Source organism: Stegodyphus dumicola, chromosome 6 (assembly GCF_044657685.1).
Source record: "Stegodyphus dumicola isolate Sdum_Otavi_A_Nest chromosome 6, ASM4465768v1".
Classification (NCBI taxonomy): Eukaryota; Metazoa; Arthropoda; class Arachnida; order Araneae; family Eresidae; genus Stegodyphus; species Stegodyphus dumicola.
This window is the reverse complement of record NC_140773.1, coordinates 189856180-189879469: the sequence shown is the minus strand read 5'-3', so window position 1 is coordinate 189879469 and position 23290 is coordinate 189856180. Positions and strand designations below refer to the sequence as shown.

The 23290-nt window shown below is 33.9% G+C and overlaps 1 protein-coding gene across 1 annotated transcript in view; it reads right to left on the bottom strand.

The window, feature by feature from the left end:
- The window catches only part of LOC118202160 (zinc metalloproteinase nas-13-like), a 197657-nt gene that overhangs the window by 35512 nt on the left and 138855 nt on the right, over nucleotides 1-23290 (bottom strand). Inside the window, exons 2-3 of the mRNA XM_085817930.1 lie at nucleotides 21313-21386; nucleotides 13661-13736 (exon numbers count right to left, since the gene is read on the bottom strand). Of these exons, the coding sequence (XP_085674056.1) occupies nucleotides 13661-13736; nucleotides 21313-21386 (150 nt within the window). The remainder of the gene's footprint in view (nucleotides 1-13660; nucleotides 13737-21312; nucleotides 21387-23290) is intronic.

Below are 23290 nucleotides of genomic sequence, written 5' to 3'. Positions count from 1 at the left end.
AGGGTCCTGTGCAGGGCCCTTGCTCTGGAACCTGACATTTAACAAAATCCTCGAAGCGACGTGGCCTGATCACACAACTATCATTGCATATGCTGATGACGCGGCTCTCCTTGTTAAAGGTCGCACACGAGACGAAATTGAAGCCAATGGCAGCGAAGCGTGCACCAAGTTCGCAAGCCTATGCGAAGACCTTAAGCTGAGGATTTCTATCACCAAGTCTTCTGCACTCCTCATTCCGAGACCGGGCACGAGGCCTGTACGTCGTCCCTGTATCCGATTACTTGGCCGCAACATTAAATTCACGGATACACAGAAGTATCTAGGAGTGGTCTGGGACTCTGGCTTAACATGGGTGCCACATTTGCAGCAACAGAGAGCAAAAACCTCCGTTACAGCCAGAATGACACGGAAATTTCAAGGAAGGAATTGGGGACTAAATCCCCCCAATCAAAAAGTGCTTTATAGCACGGTGGTGGAAAAGATTGCGCTGTACGCACCTGCAATCTGGGCTCAACCTATGACAACGAGGAAAATCAAGCAGTTAACATCACTCCAACGCCCTTTTGTCATAAGCATCTGCAGGGCATACTGCACAACAGCCACGAGCTCCGCCCTTACTCTAGCAGGTATAGTCCCTCTACACATCCAGGCCGAGCTAGAGGCGACATATACGAGAGTCTTTCACTTGAGGAAAGACGCCTCCTTCGCAGGTACTCTCTACAGTCCAGCACTTTATGAGCACCCCAAGACACCGCTGCACACACATCCAGCGCATAAAGGACTAGGGGTCCACACCCACATCATGCAACAGCCCAACAAGGAAATACAGCACATCAGCAACCATACACTTTACACTGATGGTTCTAAACATGCTGAAGGCGTTGGCAGTGCTTTCCTGCACTGTTGGCAAAGCCAAGAATTACATCATTGGAAAGGCCACCTAGGTGACAGCAATAGCGTCTTTCAGGCAGAAGTGATAGCAATTACAGCTGCTGTTGAATATCTAATAAGCCGAAAAATCTCAAAAGCTTATCTCTATACGGATAGTATGTCTGCCTTGCTGGTCCTAAGCAAACACAACCATGTTTCCCCGTTGATCATCCGCCTTCAAAAACTCTTAAAAGATAACCCACAGGTACACGTGAACATGACGTGGGTGAAAGCTCACGAAGGCAATGCAGGTAATGAGGCAGCGGACGTGCTCGCCAAAGAGGCAGCCTCAAACATCAACGCACGTCCCATCGCTGTTCCGGCGCCACCTTCCCATCTTAAAAGACTGCTGAAAGGCGCAGCAGTCCAGTGGTGGCAAAGAGTATGGGAACATGGAAACACAGGAAGAAGAGTGTATGGCTTTCTACCGATGGTGACAACGGAGAGACTCATAGCAAACGCTCCACTTACTAACTTTGTAACTGGGCACGGTCCCTTCCCGGACTACTTCAACAGACGCACTATTTCTAATACGGATCGCTGTGTATGCGGGGAAGAGGGGACACCCGATCACTATATCTTCTGGTGCCCACTCACAGAACAGCACCATTTCCCGGAACCCACGAACATACCTGCCTTCCACAAGTTTATCCTTAAAAATAAAGCGGCAATCAACACAGTGTGCAAAATTGTTAACACCATTAAGCCCTACGGCCAAGACCTTTGCCTCCCATTATAAAACAGTGCTATTCATAATGGTCTCTGTGATTGCATTCTGCCTTAACAAACTGTGCAACAACACATACTGCATGCTGTATACCGCTAGTGTTTCACTTGTGGGTATTGCGTACATTTTGCGCAATGTGCCTAGTACTGCCACTGTAAAGTACTTTCCCTAAAACTATACTGAACTGCCACTATAACTGTGCACCTTATATGTTTTATGTGTTTAATGCAATGTGTGTGTTTAACGTAATGTTTATATATGTTTTATGCTGTTTAATGTCGTATTGTCTGTACTTTGTATCACTGTACTGTTATGTTTTGTATATTTTGTGTTGAACTGTGTTTTCTCTATGTATATTTATTTGTCATGTATTTCAAATGTGTGTGCTTAATTATGTATCATATTAATGTGTAATGTGTATATGTAATAATGTATGTATATAATGTGTATGTAATTATGTATCATATTGATGTATAAGTAGTATTTTATGTGCAAACAGTAACCCAAGTGTAAGCAGTAATTTATGAGTAATAATATGTAATGTAATGTATATTTAAGTATATTAATGTGTAAGGTAATGGGTATATGTAATTATGTATCATATTAATACGCAAGCAGTATTGTCTGTACAAGCAGCAAATCATGTGTAAGCAGGAATATGTGTGAGCAGTAACTTACGTGCAAGCAGTAATTAATGAGTATTTTTGTATCATACTAATGTGTAAGCAGTAATTAATGAGTATTTACGTATCACACTAATGTGTAAGCAGTAACTTATGTGTAAGGAGTAATTTATGAGTATTTATGTGTCATACTAATGTGTAAGCAGTATTTCATATGTAAACAGTAACTTATGCGTAAGCAGGAACTTATGCATCATCAGTAGGCAGCAATTCCTGTGTACGTAGTAATTTACGTACAGTGCAACTGAATATGTATGTTATCTTGTACATGTAATTTATGCATAAGCTGTAACAATGTAAAAGCAGTAACTTATGCGTAGGCAGTAATGTATCATATTAATGTGTAAGCAGTATTTGTATTATATTAATGTGTTATCATGTATCATATTAATGTGTAATGTAATGAGTATATGTAATTATGTATCATTTAAAGTGTAAGTAGCATTCTATGTGCAAGCATTAATTCAAGTGTAAGTAGTAATTTATGTGTAAACAGTAATTTAGGAGTAATAATGTGTAATATAATGCATATATTTATGTGTATATGTAAGTATATTAATGTGTAAGGTAATGTGTATATGTAATCATGTATCATATTAATATGTAAGTAGTATCTTCTGTGCAAGCAGCAAATCATGTGCAAGCAGCTTATGTGTAAGCAGTAATTAATGAGTATCTATTTAACATAATGTGCAAGCAGTATTTCATATGCAAGCAGTAACTTATGTGTAAGGAGTAATTTATGAGTATTTATGTATCATACTAGTCTGTAAACAGTAACTTATGTGTAAGCAGGAACTTATGTATCATCAGTAGGCCGCAATTCATGAGTACGTAGTAATTTATGTACAATGCAACAGAATATGTATGTAATGCAATGGTATAACGCAACTATGCACAATGCAGCTATGTAATATAATCCCTGACTGAAATAGCATGCTGTTTCATACTCCGCACTGAATATACGTGTAAACTGTGATCCGAATGTTGCCATATGACAATGCTATATGTAATAATGTATCATATTAATGTGTAACCAGAATTTTAAGTGTAAGCAGTAACTTATATAAGTAATAATTTATGTGTCATCAGCAGGCAGTAACTTATGTGTAAAGTAGCAGTTATGTATAGTGCAACAGTATATGTGTGTAACGCAACGGGGCATTGCAACTATGTAGTATATTCTTTAACTGAAACAGCATTTTGTTTCATACTCCGCACTGAATAACCCAATATGAGTGAACTGCGATCTGAATGTTGCCATATGTACAATGTATTATGCAATTGTGTATCATATTAATGTGTAAGCAGTATTTTTCAGTATTTGTATCATAATAATGTGTAATTATGTATCAAATTAACGTGTAATGTAGCATGTATATGTAACTGAGCATCATATTAATGCACCATATTAATGTAGTCATATTAATGTAAGCAGTATTTCATGTGTAAGCAGTATTTCATGTGTAAGCAGTAATTTATGTGTAAGCAGTAATTCAGGTACAAGCACAAGCAGTAACTTATGTGTATGCGATAATTTACGAAAAAGCCGAATTTATATGTTATCAGTAGGCAGTAATTTATGAGTAAGTAGTAATTTATGTTGAAGTATCGATAAACTCCCGGTGCGTCCTTATGGGGCCACAGGGAGTTGTTGCGTCTGGATAGGGGAGGGTGTGGGACATATGCCTGTTTACCTCTGTTAGACGCCAGGCGTCCCCGTCCTTCGTCACCTGTCATCTGTCTAAACGCGGAGCCGTAGGTCATTTCTCAACAATATCTACTATATCACGAATACGTCAAACCACAGATACAAAGTAAACATAAAACTGTACACATAATTAAGGTTAGATTTAAGCGATAAATTATACAATTAAGACATACCCCAAATTAAATAATAATAAAGTATTTTCCACATTAAATTGCAATATAATACAGTCTAATGTACTGCATAAAATAACGCGAAGACGTGACTTCAGTATAAAGGTAAGTGGTATAATTAAGTAATTTGGAAAAATACATAATTTTCTGACTTATATACGAGTCATAAACAATGAATCATTATAAATAGGCAAACAATTTTTCAAATTACATAGTAGCATATTGTCATTAAAAATTTTTATTAGTTAATTTTAATTTAATCACATATTGGCTTTGAATTAAAAAGTCAATTATTCAGATTTCAATAGATAATACTAAATATAAATAAAGTGAATTTTCCTCGCCTCTTTTAAAACTGTGTTTGCTAAATAACGGGTATGAAATTCGCTACGAAGTTATTTACTTTTGATATAATTTATTAACATTTGCTTTAGAGATTTATTAAAATAAAAAAAAATTAAAAAATCTGTACGCAGTGAAAATGAGAAAATTTGAAGGAATATTTAACTCCAAAAATAATAAAGATGTATTCATGAGATGAAGAAATATGCATTTTAAAATAGAAATTCTTTTAAAAGCACAAATGATCCTGGAATTCAATATCAACGAATTTCATAAGTTTTTTTCTGTAATTATTTGGTGAAATTTCCATTGAGTTTCTATAAACATGCAAATTTTTGTTCAGAATATTTATTTGTAAATGCTAGATTTCGAAGTATGCTCTTAGCTAATAAAGGGAAAAAAAATTTAGCTTTGTGATGTAAATTACTGTGAATTTACTCTCTGTTATCAAAAGAGAATTATTTACTATATGCTGAAATACGTTAAATTCAATAATAAAAAACTTTGAATGTTTTTCACAAATGATAATTAATTAACAATAAATGAAATTTAGATCTCAGTTCTTTTAAAATATAAGTTAGGAGCTTTAAATTATATACTTTGAGACTTCAAAGCTCATCCTGCAATGTTAAATATTTTACACATTATTTTAATTGAAGGGAGTATAGTTTAAAAAGACAGTAAAGAATATAAAACACCACAAAAAATCTGAACCGTTTCAGATTTTAAGTAACGTCCAAAGAGGCGTTTTCTTAACGTTTCACACAAAAAATACCTTTATTTATTAAATAATGACATTTATTTATTAAAAAATAATGACTTTTATTTATTAAATATCATTTTCTTTGTCCTTAAGCCATAAAATTTAGTTCAATAGCAATGTCGGAAAATAATTTTAAAATTGAGCATATTTTAGAATTTCTGATACACAGTTCGACGCGCTGGAAATAAAAAGTAGAGTGTTGCCATTGCTCGCTTTGAAATCGTTGAGTTTGTTACTCAAAAATTCGTTAAAGTTTTACAAAATACGAAATCGATAATAAAACAAATTCCAAATTTCAAATTTGGGATTTCAGATGACCAAATTCGCAGTAGGATTACGTTATTAAAAATTGGATGGCTCTAGATACCGTGGTTTTATCACAATGCGAGAACTATATACATACATTTATCAGATTTTGCACTACTTAATTTCTTCAAATATAATGCAGGACTTATATATTCAATATAATTCTTATATTGAATATTATTGAATAATATATAAGATATTATTGAATATCTTATATATTCAATATAATTCAAATATAACATTTTGTGGCAACAGTTTGAAAAGTGAACCCACATTTATAGGAGTCCGACGCAAAATGCCAAAACGAAAGTAATAGTCCTTCGGGGACTCAAATTCCTTTGGAAGTTAACTGCGCAAGTTTAAAATTCTGTTAATATATAACATTATTTTCTACTCAGTTTCTGAGTGCTTAAATTGTCATCTTGCTTTCTAGTTAAATATTTATTAATTAATTACTCGCTTCACAAAGCGAGTCAGCAACCTCTTTCCTCCATTGCCTGATGTTGCCATTGCTTTAAAATTTTAAAATAGATGCCACTTTTGTGCTTTTCCGCTTGCTGTATCTTCATATGCGGTGTAGACAGTGCGTCTGCAGAGTTTTAGGCCTAAGTTCCCACAAAATCGAAAGACGAAAGAAGCAACATTCTTACTTATTAGCCTTAAACATACGATCATGAGAACATATGCAATGCTTGACACATTTATACAGCTGAAGAGTAGCACCTAAGGGAGAATTCATCTTTTGAAATGCTATTTAAATGTCTAGTTACTGCTTTCTGAATCTTTTTAATGCTATTCAAATAATGGCCTTTGAAACGAGACTTTGTGAAGACAGTAATGAGTCTGGTACCCAGGACTTACAAACTGATTCATCTCATATTTCCCAGGGAACTGATTTTAATGATCAAATCATTTCTAGAAAAGATGACTTTTACGGTTAAGTACGGGAAAGAAATCTCTAGTGTCAAGCGCATTCACGCGGGAATTCTCCAGGGGTCAAATTTAGGATCGCTTTCTAATATTATTTACACAGGTGACTTTCCTGATTTTAGTGGAGATGCTAATATCCTTCTAAACTATTACGCCGACAATACGGCTCTTGTCCTCAAATCGAGAAGAGCAAACCATGCTTTAACAAAAATGTAGGAGAAAAATCCAAAAATCGACACATGGTGCAGCAGGTGGAAGACTTGCATTCAACCAGAAAAATCAAAAATACTGCTAATAAGGAAATAGTATAAGAAAAGGGACACTATCACGTCAGAAGTTAAGCTTTTCGGAGCCCAAGTCCCGAGGGTGAATTTTGCTAATAATCTTGGTATCAACTTCAACAGAAATTTCACCTGGTCTGACCATATGTACAGAGTGTGTGGCAAAGCTGATGGCACTGTATTCAGGCTCTTTCCATTATTAAAAAGTGAACATCTTTCTCTGAAGGGCAAACGGCAGTGAAAACGAAATTAAACAACTTCAGACTCTTCAAAATAAGGTTTTACGTTTCATCACCAATGCGCCTTACTTCGTCAGCAATAAAAGTCTTCACTCGGACCTAACAATACAAGATTTCATCAATAGACTGAATGAAAAGTTTTACTATAGAGCCATGAGTAGTAACCCTGCAAATTTTGCGAATGTTCTAGTCTACGAAATTTACCAAAACACCAGAATGCTGTATGTTAGGTGAAAAAAATTCCAAAACCCAAAATGAAAAATTTGCACTTAATATACAGTTTGTCACTATGCTTCTGTTTTTTTTTTCACTTTGATCTTTGCATATGTTTGTTCTGAATTAAATATGCGATGTGTTTTTAATTTATTTTAATTTTACTTTGCATATATAGAGAGAAAGAAAGAAAGGTAGAGAGAGAGCATTGATCAAAATACGAGCAAACATTAACGAACAATTAATTTAAACAAATGTATAAAGAAGGTAACAGTCTATAATGAAGCGGAACCAGAATCATTGAAGATGAAAAAAGGATTTCAAATTTTAAATCTTTGTGTCTTGTCCATAAATTCTAATGCAATTAAGAAATTAAAATAAGATAAAGCATAAACTAACAGTTGAGATTCCTTGGCTGATAGCAAAATTTAATCTCTAACTGCAGTCATTTCATTTGAAAATATCCAGTTCGGTATTATACTACCTAAATGATGAGATCTGTTGTAGATGTAAACAAATCGTGCTCAGTTATTGCCTGTCAACATGTCAAGTGTTTCACGTAATGAGAAGCAGGATTGAATATCCGAAAATTGAAATTTCACACTTCATCGCAGAAGTTGTTAAGGGAAGAAACGGAAATTGCCTTTTGTTAATTGAATTAATAGATCCGTTGATTTTATTGTAAGAAATTGTATACTGATATGGATATTGGTAGAATTTACAATTAAAAAAAGTAGCAGCAGTTAAGATATAAATACAGGTTTAGAAAAACAAACATGTTGCATGCGTTGGGTTTGCAATAGACTGGTGATAGATTGATAAAATTTAATTTACCAAAAGAAACACTCCGCAGTTATGGAACTTCCCACAAAAATAGTCGTACAGCTTTTCACAATATCACAGAGCACAGCCAGTAGTTACTCTTCAAACTACTGTGAACTTGAAACGCAAAGCAATGCAAAGCGTCTATATATCTAAGTTTCTAGAAGTCCATATATCTAGAAGGCGAAGCTCACGTGGATATCTCAATACTGCGAATTCAGCTCTGAATTGATAACTGAGAAACTGATGCTCTCTTCGATCTGATATAGTTTTTCCCCCGGCCGCCGAGAAATCTTTAGTACTTTTTAAAACTGCTGGAAGGCACATGAGAACCAGATACGGTTACAGTTACACAGAGGACAAATTACAGTTATTCAATTACGATACCAATTACAGTTGTACAGGGACCGAACCATGTCGCCAAATGGTCACGAAGTTTGGCAACTTTGGACGATTTCTCGCAAAATCTGGTAAAAAAAAAAAATAAATTGGCCAGCAGAGCCATCACCAGCTTGGCGATTTCTCGCCAATTTAGCATATTAGCAATTTACGTCCTTGTTAAGTAGACTTACTCCTATAATCGTACTTTTCTGTCAAAGTATCGCTTTGCTACATTTTTCAGGTTATATTATGGGGAAAAAAAAAAAAAAAAAAACACGACTTTATATACAATTTCACAAAAAATTTTTACATATGTACAAAATTCATAACTTTATGTAACGTTGTAGGGTTTCCTTTACTTCAACTATTGTATTATTCAAATTTGTATTCCTTTCCTGAACTCCTGAACGTCTTCCCGCATTTCCTCGTCAGGATGTAAATTTAAAGTTAACTAAATGGGTGAATCTTGGAGTTTATTCAGAACGTGTTTTCGCTAGCAAGCGCGCGTTTCGTTTCGGTCCTTTCTGTTATGCTCATACGTCTCTTAATCAATTTGAATAATTATCACGCCTGTTAGGTTTGTCGAGTCAACCTAGCTAGCCGTAACTTAAAAATGCTAATCCAGCACTCTCTTCTCTTAAAGTCTTGAATGATATGTGTTACAAATTCATAGTTTCCACCACAACTTTTCGGTGTTATTGTAAAGCACGAAGTTCGTGCCTTTTCTATTCATAGTTGAAAATAATAAAGCGTTATTTTCACCCTTCCTCTGTGCTGGTATTATTTCACGTCGGTGCGAGAAATCGCTAGGTTCATTAGTAGGATCTAGATTAGTTTATGTGGTCTAAGAGAAATAGATGCTATAACCTGATACAATAAATTTGTAGTTCGCGGCAGTGACATTAATTTATTTATTACTTAAAAATCATAGTAGAAGAATTAACGATAAAATTACTTGAATATACATTTTATTTTCATATAAATTATTTACAGGTTAAGAGATTTGTGTGATAATTACGGCAGTTTTCTTTCTCTTTTCTCCTCTGCAACTAAACTCAAGTTAATGGGACTATGTTTTGAAATAATTTTATACTGGACGAGATACGTCAATACAATTTCAAGCATTCAAACTAGCTAACAAAAAATAATTTCAAGCGTTAAAACTAGAAGAAAACATAAATTCAATTACTTTTATAATCATTAAATTGAAAAATTTAAATAAAAAACTACGAGACAAAGAAGAATCAAATATGAGTTATTTCTTATACAGCTGTAACAATGTCAATAAAATAAATTACATTTCAGAGTTGTTTACTTGCTAATAAATTACATTTCAGAGTTGTTTACTTGCTAATAAATTACATTTCAGAGTTGTTTACTTGCTAAAAGTCATCTAGTTAAAAGCAGTTGCTTTAGAAATTTTAAAAAAATTCTTTTTTAGAGGTTGAAAAAACTATCATTTAGTCATTTGAAATGTAATAAGTGATTCTATTTTTCGCATGATTTTCTGAGAGTGTTGGTTCTCAAACAGGTCTACTAAAAAATTCTAGTCTTTCCCGTGTTTTTCAAATATTTGCTTTTAGCTGACGATATGTGCATGCATTTATTTTTGAATTCGACGAGCTTTTTAAACAGTCATATTATCGCTTACATTTCCAAATCTATTTTATGGCATCCTCGAAAACTGAAAGAATAAATAAAAACGGAACTGGTAAATATTGAGTACATTCATAATAAGTATTAATGTTTTTCTAATGTAGATTAAATTCCACCATTATAAACCCAGCTCGTAACGAACCGCTGGTTATAATTAAAGAAACGTTTTGTAACTTACAATTTCTAACTGAACATTATACTGCTCGACAATTGCTAAGGACACTATCACCCTGTAGGGATTTATATTTGTTTTAACTAACAATTTAAAGTTTGAGTTTAAACATTTCCTGTAAGCCTTCATTCCCCTAATTGTCGGTGCCAGAATAGTTAAATGTTGTAGCGCGCGGAAGGAAATGCAAATTTTTCTACCTTGAAGAAAGCAGTATTTAAAAGCCAACATTCGGTAGGAGAAAGGGAGAGTTCGGCTTTAACCCTTTGCGGCACACCTAAAAATTTCCTTCTATACGCACAGAAAAATGGAATGAAAAAGGATTTATAGGTTACTATAGGTTACTCTGAACCTTCTTTATTTATAGTAAATGGCAGCTCAACACAAACCAGTCCATATATTTACACCATGTTTAGTTTTTTAAGACCCTCATTTTTCAAACAAATCTTCCAGATTTTTTTAGGAAATAAAAGGAATTGTTTGAAAAGAAATTTCTATGTTATTTTTTGGCTGTATACTAATCTCCTTATTCTATATTGGTTTTAAATTTTTACCTTGAAATCTTGCTTAAAATCAAACGGCGAACCCTAGATTGTGCCCAGACAGGCCGATAATCTAGGACAACTGAGAGTCTGTATTCTTTGCTTTTCCGCATCTCATCTGTCAGTTCATTGAGAACAATGCTCGTTTCAGCACTGTTTTCGAAGCTCTATTCAATCAGTGTGCCCACTTTGGGCACACCCACAGAATTAAAAGATAAGTGCTATCTTAAAAAAATTTTACTCGTGTACTCCTCTAGGCCTAATTGGACTGGCTACCTTTTTTTTTTTTTTTTTTTCAAAACTCCGACTTTAAAGCGTAGCGTGTCGGAAAGGGTTAATCGCCACCGCTGCCGTAGCTACGTTTGCTTATTGCTATTTCAAGTGCCTTAATTGCATTGCTTTGCTGCCACTAGCGTAGAATGGAATTTAAGTTACGGGATCTCGCTGAGCCCTGTAGTCTAGGTCTATCGTTTGTTAATATCTTCAAATTTTAGTTTAATTACGTGATTTTCAGTTACCGCTCAAGCAGAGGCAAAGCTTGTTAGCGTCGAGTTGACGCATTGTACATTTTAAAGAGTTAATAAAGGGTACGTTAATCCTTCGCCTGTGTAGTTTCTTGCTACTCCAGTCTACAGAGAGAAGTTCATTCACTGGACTCTACAACCCATAGCGAAAAGGGATCAAACTATGAAACATTAAAATAAGTGCGGTATACAGTATGAAAAATTTATGCGTATATAAAGTTTTATTTCGTCGTCTATTCATCGCGTGTTAGAGCTGATAAAAGATTTAAGTGATCTGATGAAAACGGAACGAGTATACGAGTTACGGAAATGAGTTAATTGACAATCCTAAAAATTTTGATATGTCTTTTGGACATCACCTAAATGGTTTTACTCGTGGCCGTGTCATTGAAAATATCAAAGAAGGGCAAAAAATAACAGATATTGCCAAGGAGTTCGGCATTACTCACACTGTTGCCTCATGGCTATATAAAAGATTTAATGAACTGGAACTTGTATCCAGTGTAACTGAAATGTAACGTTAAATGTACGAAGCCTGCAAAAGGCAGGTACATTGCCTTATCGGAGAAAAGAAACCAGCTCACCAAAGTTCATTCTCTGGAGAATGAGTTTCTTACTGCCCAAGACAGCGGATCTCTCGAGAAATTGTAGCCAGGTGTTTGGGAGGAGGAAAACTATGCTTCCGCAGATCTCTTGCGTGTGTCCCATTGTACAGACAGCCCGTACCGCACGTTTACGATGGTGTCGTGAGCATTGCAAATTGGACTGAACAGGACTGAACTTGTGTGCTATTTTAAAATGACAGTAATTTCAATCAGTCATCAGACTGTAGACGCCAGCTGTTCTGATGCGAGAGTGGTACTGCTTATCGTTCAGATAACATCAAGGAAAGGTACCGATATCCGAGATGCAGTATCATGGTATAGGCCAACATCATGATCAATGGCCGCAAGCCATTACATGTGGTTACAACTGGGGAATGACCGGCCAACGATACGTTCATGAAGTTCGCTTTTTCAGGGGTACTATTGGTTATAAATTTCTTTTCATAGACGGCAACACATCATGTCGTCGAGCACTTGCTGTTCAGGATATTCTATACAGCGACTGACGTGGGTGCGTTTGGCTGATGTGACCGGGGCAAAAGGAAACAAAAATCACTTCTGTCCTGTCCTGGCCGCAATATAAAAGAGCGGCCAAATTTTTCCCTTTGTGCATGCAGTGCACTTATCGCATCGACGGGAAATGTATTCTTTAGCCCTAAATTTATTGCAATTTACTATCACGTTTTAGATATTATTATCAATGTTTAACAATACTTTTACCCGAAACATTGTGTGTGTTTTGATTAATTTCATAAATTGATTTATCTTGTTAACTTAACTGCCGTAATGTTTAAATTAGGTTGATAAATAAAACAATAAAATATTCTTCGCTTAATCCTTATTTAATATTGTTATTTAACGTTTAATTTCATCTCGAAGTCTTAAAATGTATGCACAGTTTAAAAGTTAGATTTATTCTTTGTTTTTTGATACTCCCATGCTCATTGCCATTCAATGCATACCGTAGCGTGTTCCATGCGTTCGCTTATTCTGTTCGTTAGAGGATCGGGGACTTACTAGTAATTTCTCAAATGGTATCGTTAATCGTTTCCATAAGATGTGATAGGTTGTTAAATCTTATTAATATTTGTAGTCGACGTTGTTTTCCGTAGACAATAGTCAAAGTCATCATACCTATGCTCGGTATTTTTTACAGATGTGCAACACAGCTTCGCACCTTCCTGTTGAAAAGCTCTTTTAGTTTGCTTACACATTTTGGACCAAGCCCTTATTAATGGTCCTGTCATAAGCTGTTGAAGAATTTAGTTGAGAAAATTTTGCATCAAGAAATCGTTTTATGACTTCAGCTTTCTTCAGCGAATTCACTGTGATTTAGTCACTGGTGCAGCACTTTTATGAATACCGTAAACTACAATTTTCCTTAATGTTTTGAAACTCTTGATTAACTTTTTTATTTATGAATAAATTTATAAATAAAATGAGAAACAGGCATATATATATATATATATATATAATTCTATGCGTTTTTATTTCATAGCTGCATGTAGACGAAGTGTAATATTTTAAATCTCATTTCATTTTTATTCTGTTGAGTAAAAAAATTATAGAACTATTTATATACATTCTATGTATTATTCTATGTATTATCGTTTAATAATCCAAAAATTAATAACTAATAAAATATTAAGAGAAAAATTAAACTTACCATATTCATTAGCCAAAATATAAGGTACAATACCCTGAGGCCATAGATATTCATCTTCACTTAGAGCGTTACGAACCTGAAAAATTTCGATATTCTTAATTGCAGATCAAGTACGTATGTGCGAAGCATGTATATGTTAGAATTCTAAGCTATCCAGACTACCTTGGACTGCAAAACATTTGAATATTATAAAACTTGAAACATTTGGATTGCTTCATTTCTCATAATCAAAATTCTTACTTGCTATAATGTAATTAATATAATGCAAGAGATAATTATGTAACGCAAGTTGTAATATAAAATATAATATTCAGTGATCAACAGGAAAAAAAGAAACACATTACCTTCAAGAACAAAAATTTAAACATTAAAAAAAAATCAGCAGTGCCTTTACCGGGATTAAAAACAAGGGCCTTTCGAATACGCGTTGAGTGTGCTTTCAGTTACATTACGGCTAACGGAAGGTATGCGGAAAGGAGGGAGAAAACACTGTGACGTTCAGACATACGCACCCTTCGGACTTTCAGGTGCTTAATGAGAACTATTTTTTTTTTTTTTCTCAGCGACAGAATGGACAACAGACCTTTAGAAGAAAGGTGCAGCGGACCCCCCTAGTGTGGTTTCCGGTCATAAGGGACTAATTATTCTCTTTCCAGGTTTTTAACAAAACGAGGAGAGAGCTTTGTGTAAAACTTTTGTTTAAGCAGACGCATTTTAGCGCCGTTGCCGCGTCAACGACCTTTGTATGAATTGTGGTTAAAATGATTCAATTATTTTAATATTTATTAAAAAATTTCTCATTAAGTTTTCTAAATAAATATTTTAAAAGACAACCTGTCTTTCTTTGCACCCAACACGAGTGTTCTGACGTTACAATACCTTATATGTCGCACAAAATTATATTAATAAAAAACCTAAAAGCTTTCTGGTTTTACATTACGTCCAAAGGGGCGTTTTCTTTTAACGTTTTATGTGTTACCTTTATTTATTAAATATCATGTTCGTCGCTGTTAAACTACAAAACTCAAGTCAACAGCAGTATCACAAAATAATTTTAAAATGAGCATATCTTTAGAATTTCCGATACACAGTCTCACGCGCTGGAGATAAAAATGTTTTTTTTTTCCTTTTCCCTCCTGTACAGTGTTTCCATTGCTTGCTTTGAAATCGTTGAGTTTCCTAAACCAAAAACTCATAAATGCATTACAAATTCTGAAATAAAAAATTCCAAATTCCAAATTTGGGCTTTCAGATACCCATATTCTGGTGGAGACGTAACGTTATTCAAAATTTACCGTTGGTTTATCACAAAACAAGAACTATACATACATGTATGCATATTCTTCATTATTTAATTTCTTTAAATATAATACAGAGGGATAATATCTGTTGGCAACAATTTGAAAAGTGAGACAAAGCTTATCGTGAATGGACGCAAAATTCCAAAACGAAATTAGTAGTTCTTCTAAACAAATTGTCCCTTTGAACTAACAATTTTAACAACAAAAAATCTGAATCTGCGAAAAAAAATAAATGGGACAGTACTTTATATCTCCCGTTCTACTGGGCCGATTTTTCATGCCTCGAAAGCGCGATTTAGGATATCTATTAGATTTATATAGAGCATTTTTCTCATATAGTTATTGTGACATGAAATCAGCCGTTTTCTGAAATGACATGCCAACTGTTTTCATATTTCGATTCTACGACTAAAATTATGCCAAATTGCCAAGTTTTGTATAAATAGCACGAGTAGGTTTTAAAAAAATTAACTCTTAAAATTTTAGCTCCTCCATGTTGATTGAATTTGATATATATTTATTAATATCTCTTTTTTTATTAAAGTTACTTGATTCCTTCTTCCAGATTTCAAAATTTTGGCTTAATCTAAATATAATACGCAAATCTTGAAACATTAGCAGTTGTTTCTTTTACAATGCCATTTTAAATTGTCAGTGAGAATAATTTAAAGATGCCTTCAGTTTAATGTTAAAACGATTCTGGAAGCGTATTTGATGGGTTACTCTTTCACAATTACACTTTATAACAAAAACAAAATCAAAAGAAAACAAACAAAAAAAAAAAAAAAAATCGACGCACCAAGAAGGATTGTCGGACGAAGACAAAAAATTGGTGGATAGGAAGATTAGAGAATAGAAAATGAATAAATTTCAGAAAAATTGAATGATTTATTTCAGAGTTAGATAGTTACAAAGTAGCGAGCTCAATAAGGTGCTGACCTACCTCTAGCTTGGATGCAAGCTGAGATACGAGGTGGCATAGACTGATAAAGCTCCCGGATGATCTCCTGCGGTATGCCTTGCCAAATGTGCTCCAATTGTCAGGCTAGGTCATCAACATTCCCTGGTAGATGCAGTCGCCTTCCCATCATATCCGAGACGTGCTCGATGGGAGAGAAATCTGGCTGGCCAAGGAAGTGTTTGACAATCTGTAAGACAGTTCATAGCAACATGTGCCGTATGTGGTCTGGTATTATCTTGCTGAAAAATAAGGCCAGGTTACTGCAAAAGGAACGGTAGCAAAACAGGTCTCAGACTGTCATCGACGTACCGCTGTGCAGCAAGTGTGCCTATAATGACGGCCAAAGGGGTCCTACTATCAAGGGAAATGGAACCCCAGACTACACCTAACTGAGGACCTGTGTGGTGTGCAATAGTGAGAGCAGGTTCGGCACGCTGCTATTCGCGTCTCCAGACACGTCTTCGATGATCGCCACGACACAGTTGGAAGCGGGATTCATCGCTAAAGACTATACGTCCCAGGTCAGTATCATTCCAACCTGATCGAGCCAAACACCACTGTAATCTGGCTCGACAGTGTGCAGGCGTGAGTGACAGGTGGCGTAACGGTCGATACGAGCTTAGATTTCGCTCTATCAGCCGTCTGTGGATTCTCATGGTGGATACTCGTTTGCGGGTCGCACGTCTAATGGTTGAGAGCGATGAATAAGGCCCTGTGACAGGTGGTCTGACAATCACTCTGTCCACCCGATCTGTTGCGCCCTAGGTCGACCACTACATCCATGACGCTTAACTCTACCATTCTCCACCCATTCTTGCCAGAATATTCTAATCGCCGCATCGCTTCGATTCATATGACGAGCGATTCTCCGATTTGCGCAACCGGCCTCTTACAAATTCTGACATTTGCTGGTAATGAGCTCGAATCCTGCGGCGAGGCAATTTTTCAGTATTCTATATCACAATGCAACAGAACGTTTTAACAATAGTCTATGTCTATGTCGTAACGCAATTAAGAGGCAATCGGCCTAGTGCGGCCTTTACCAATATATTATAAATAGGGTATCTTTAATGATGAGCTGAATTCAGTAAGATGGAATGTACTTTATGCATCTAGTGCGTAGTCTGTAGAACAGAATTAAGCGTGGCGCCATCTTTTGGCGAAAATTATAGAGCCATTTTTGATCTAAAACCAAAAATGGAACGTGAGCAGGGCTGAGGTCCGAACCCACGATATGAGGATCTGTAGCTTCAGGAATTCTGTCGCGCGGCTATGCGAATTAATTTTGATCTACAAAGTTCAAAATAATCTTGATGGCTTGAAAAGCTAGACAAAGTTTCTACATATTTGATTTAGCTGATTTAATTTTCTGAGCTATTGTGGTTATTGGTTCCATGAGATAAAGGGCTTTCTGATCTTTGAAAATGTTAATGATTTCTGCTCAATTTTCCTGTGGGTTTTTCTGTTGAACTTTGTCATTGTAAAGTTTTTTAGGCATTTCTTGATTGGTTTAGGCTGAAGCTTGAATGAATTCGGGGAAGTCATCTTTATTGGAAATTTTTTGTAGTTTTTCTATTTTCTCTAAATGATTGAACTTTTTTTCTGTATAAATTACAACCACGATAAGAAGAAACATTTTCGTGACAGTAAATGCAAGTTGGTTTTTCATCTGGTTTTAATTTACAGGCCTGTTATTTTGTCCGCACTTACAGCATCTGGCCTTTTTTAAAGCAGTTATTTTAGGAGTGCCCGAACTCCTGTTAATTGATACATTGAATTGGGCGTTTTCTGGGCTGATGCTTAACAATAGTTCAAGAGTAGCTCCTTATATACATCTGCTGGATGCGCAGTTCTGATGCGTGAGATCGCACTATTCATTCATTGGACACCAAACTTTAATCATTTGCATATTTGGTCAAAGCATCTATGCATAGGAAATTTCAAAGGAATCGGATCCCCCCTTCTTGGTGCGTCGATTTTTTTGCTATAGAGTGTATGAATTAATTTCTAAAATATATTTTACATTTAATCTATAATTATCTGCTGATAAATTGTATAATAGTTATTGGGTGAAATGGCTTATGCTTTATGTTTTAGAAAAAAGAAATGCAATGTATTCCTCCAGGTTACGAAGACCAGTTTATAGGAAGCGTTTTAGATGTTTACTATAGAAAGATTGAGTGAATATACGAAATTGAATAAAATATGAAATTACTTTAGAGATGGATAATTAAAATTCTTTCCCGAATTATCCCCATTTTTCTGAAATTTCATTTTAAAATCATATTGCTAAATCTGTATACTCATCGACATTTAAAGTATAAGTCACCTAAGAAAAAAAAATTCTTTGTGTATACTCAGTACCAAGAATACAGAATCATACTTCAGTTAATAAATTACAAGATATTATCCTTCCGAAATTCTTTACAATTTGCGATTTGCTTTAATGTGAGCCTTCATCTCACGAATAAGGAATTATAGAATAAATACTAGATATGAATGTTGATTACGCATATTCAGCTGTGTAAACTCATTACTTACTTTCTTCGTAATTAGATATTTCGACTTGAGAAGAATGTTGAAACAAATAAACGGAACATAATTGGGAAGTAAAGCTCATATTAGTTGGAATATATTATCTAAAATTGTAGGTTTCACCACGAATTGCCTGCGAAAAGGCAAGAATACTGCATTTTGTCTTAATTCAAATAGTCAATTATAGGGTTGAATAAATAGATTATTATTTGTTTCGTTTTTAATTGAGTTTCCATTGAAGAGAACAACGAGTTTATGACAATATAATAACCAATATAATGGACTAGAATTATAAATTGCGTTAAGTATAGTTATTAGCTTATTAAGTTAACTCCATAGTGACTTTTCTTTCTGGGCTACTTAAATTTAGTCTTTATCGCAGTAACGAATTTCATTGTTTCAAATTAATGCAAATACAAATTTCACTGTTTGAATAAATGACAGATTAATTATTAATTTAAATAAATATAAATAAATTATAAAATTAAAAATTAAATAAAAAATAAACTAATTGATAAATCATTAAAATAAATATACTTAAATAAAAAATGATAAATTTTATTGCTTAAAATTAATGCAAATAATACCAATGGTTATTTGTTGTATGTTTTTTATAACTAAACAATGTTTTCTAAGGCCAAATTCAAGTCACCTTTTCTTAATGTTTTTATATTTATAAAATGATTAGTAATTTCTGACCCAGCCAATTCATTTGCGAATATTTATTTTCTAACAGTGGAGTTAATGACATTTTCAAACTAATTTTACGGGGAATTAATCAATTAAATAAACGCTTCGAGGGATTTTCGACTTAAAAGAAATGAATTTTTGAAGGCCATTTTAAGGGAAGCTGGTTTGAAAAATCTTTCGATAGAAATGTTTATTCCACGTTAAAAGCGGAAAGAAGCCTAGAGATTCATGCAGTGGCTAGTCCAGCCACCTGAGTTCAGATGAACTTCATGCGTTCAGCACCAAACCCATGTAACGGCTGGTGGGGACAGAGGATTCGTAAATATTAGATGAAGGAAACAGCGTCTAAATAGGTAATTTAATAAATTGCCGATGACCCCTGAATTAAGTTATTGCTGATTTCGCAAGCATGCTGCACAAGTTCAAATTCGCCTACAATTTCTATCTATTCAACAATTTAACTATTAAAAATTTACCTGTAGATCAGAAATATTATATTAGGCTATTATGCACCCTATCCACAAGTCTTTTGGCAATTTTTACTTTCAAAATCGTTGACGTAGACAGATACTTCAAATTATAAAAAAAATGCTTTAAAAGGAAGCAAATATTCGTGTTTTAAGGGGATTGGTTAACAAACAGATTAGGAAAAATCTAACTTTTTACCCTCAGTGTCATTTAATGATATTCTTTTGTGGTTTATTAGTACAGTATTCTTTAATTTAAATTTTGATGCGATTTGTATGCTGAAATAATTTCATTTAATTTAAAAGTTACCAAAAAATAACAAAAACTACGTTAGTAATATTCTCATGAAGTACTTTCTAATCATAAAGATCATTAGACTAGAAGTAATTTTTATTTTTTAAATTTGTAAATAATATTATAAGTTGGTTATGTGCCAGCATTGATGTTTGCCAATATTTTCTAGAACATTAATTTTGTAATTTCATTTTGTAAGTTTCTAGAACATTAATTTTGTAAGTTTTCTAGAACATTAATTTTGTAAGTTAGTATTATTTTTGAATATATATATGTGGAGATCATCGACGAGCGATGCTGACTTAGAATACCTAGCGAGGTGACGTCATCCCAGCTTAGCACAATGCGGAGCAGTCGAGACAACTCCAGATAGCGTACAGACGTGGAGAGGAGAGGAGGCAAGCAGACGGCTTTCAAATCCTCCAAGAGTTGGTGGAAACATAGGGTTTCCTTCGATGCTCAAGTTCCTCGTAGCCAAGCTGATCATGCTATCTAAAGCTAGCTGTGGATGTTATGAGAATAAACGTATTCTCTCAAGGCATGGGCCTACGTGGCTATATAACTGATAGTGTGTGAGAAATGTTCATTACATGAATCCTGTGTGGACTGAGTATAACTATCATCACATCACCTGCAATAATAATTTTTACTTAACTTACCTTTTATTACATTTATCTATTTCTTATTAGTAAAATAAAGCATTTAATAATGCAATGCAATAGAGGTGCTCTCCGTGTGTCTTTTGAAAGTAAATACTACATATATATATTGATCAACACTTTTACAACAATTTACGTTTTTGCGTAAATTGTTGTAAAAGAGTATTTTTGTACTCATCACTTAATCTAACATCTAAGCCTTTGTTTAAAACTGATATTTTATTTTTAGTTATGTATTAATGGAAATATTTCGCTCTTCAGTTTGCTCACTGAATATGATTTCAGATTTTAAAATTAAATGCTACTTAGGCCAATTTTTGTCATATGTGAGTCAAAGATTTTATATTTATTTCCTGTAATGCATATAAAATTTTCCTAATAACTATAGGAATCGACGGGCGTATAAAACGATAGATTTCATAACCAATTATTTTAAACAAAATTTCTCAAAAACAATTATTTTAAGTTTTAAAATGATAAAAGATTAATATTTGTGTCATTTAAAATAATTTTCGATACGGATATATACTTGAAATATAAAAAGAAAGTATAAATCAGCAGTATTACTGATTTTTACTTGTAATTTGCGACATTTTCAGAAAATTTCTGAAAGATATTTCAAATGTCAAAACTACATCCATTTAAAGCAAAGCAAAAATAGCATAGAAGTAAATAATATATTTCTTTCCTCCACTAGATTAAAGTTTGAATTTTATAAGAAAATCTTGATGTTGAAATACTTACTGTAAATCCACTAATAATATCGCCTTCTATGTAATCAGGGTTTTCCAGTGGGTCATTATACGAAGCATCTAAACCTGTAAATAAATATTATTCAGATATATATGCAGAATAAAATGTTATTACGTTTCCAAAAAGAAAATTATTCCAGCCATTTGAAAGCAAAACGCGAAAATTGCTTCTCCCTATTCGGAATCGGATTATCTTAAAGTAATCCGAGTGAGTAAACTTAAATCAATATATATATAAATTATATCCGAGTAAATCGGAATCTAATTTGTGTGTAAATATGTATAAATTGCATATAAATAGGACAAAAGTCTAAAAATACAAATATTTAGAAGAAAACAATGTAATAAAAATCTGCTTTTCATCATAATAGTACAAAATAGTATTAGAATAAATTACTGCACAAAACAGTTACTTCTCTGTCAATTATTTTATAAAATTTATGAAACTCTTCTGATGATTATTTTTTATTACCCAGTCTTCACACTTAATGTAATTTTTTTACTCCTTGTCTTGAAAGTAAACCGCGTTCCTCATTATAATATAGTATACGCTCCCCCCCCCCCCAGTTTGTAACAGTTTCCGAAACGGAAGAGGACCTTCTGTTAAGCTTGCAATTTTCTGGTAGATCTGAGTCAGAGGTGTCGATTTAGCAACGATTTGCTCACTCGATTTTATAAGCTCATCGGTTGTCAGCTCTTTGTTAAGCGAGTCCAAATATGGACCTTATAAAAAATAATGTTTCTTATAAGTTCCATGAGTCCAACACTATGGCGTCATTACTATCAAATTCCAAATAAAACTGCCTGACAAGAATGATAATTCGATTTATCACATGATTGGACTGATCAGTTCCCACGGTCGTTGATGATAAATTTTCTTCCAAGCACCGCTGAAGATTTTTTTTGGCGGGAATTTTATTCCAAAATACTTCAACGAAAATAAGGAGCAGTGTAGTTTCCAATTTATGGAAATTCGGGGTATTACTTGTTAACATTTATCCCAGAAATTTCTGCTTTGAAAAAGAAAATACGTTACGTAATTACTTGCGTTTAATAAGCTACTTCTAAATTCAGTTTTCTGGTGCCCCTCAATTACTGAAATGTTAAGAAAAATATTTAAAGAAATTAATTTTTAATAAAGAAATATTTTCTTTTAAATTGCTTGTTCTAAGAGGTTTCTTTTCTTTTGGTTGATCGTGAGATTTTGTTGTTGATTCTTTTGTGGTACAAGGTGCTTTTAAGCTTTAAATAGCAATAAAAGATCAGTTTAAAAATTTAAGGATTATATTTATTTTTAAACAATTTATTCCTTCCTATAAAATTAACGGAAATAAACAAAATCTCAGCCGTGATCATAACAAAGCCAGAAAGGCTTGTTAGTCTGACCTTCAGAATAGTTTTATAAAGAACGGGGTCAAAGGCTAATGGAATCTTTGTTATAAAGTACAAAGGATGTCACTGGAAATCTTTACATCTATTTTTAATGGACGGGGAGGGGAGGAAATTGCTGTGAAACTGGGAAAAATATTTCGGGCGGTTTGGTATTTTAAGGATACAAGTTACCGAAGGGTCTGGATTTCAAAGAGTTAAATCAATTTTATAATTGTTTTGGGGAAAAGGAGCCCTTTATCCTGTCCATACGTACAGATGTCACGCAAAAACATCGTTAAATTACATTCGGGGTAACAGTAAAAATCGATATTTTCGTTGAAATATGGTACCTGGAATTTTTTGTGATTACAATACTTCCTTTAGTTCGTACAAGGAAGTAAAAAAGACTATGTGCAAGCAAAGACATTATAGTCTTCAAATGCTGAATTCAGTCTGTTCTTTAACTTAGTTAATTTTCATGCAATTAAAATGCAACTTTATTTGCATTTGTAGGATTTCGATGTGCAGCTGTTTTAATAAATCTCACTGAGAAGGAAAACTCATCTTGTTCTAATCATCGAACGGATTCTTCTAGCCAA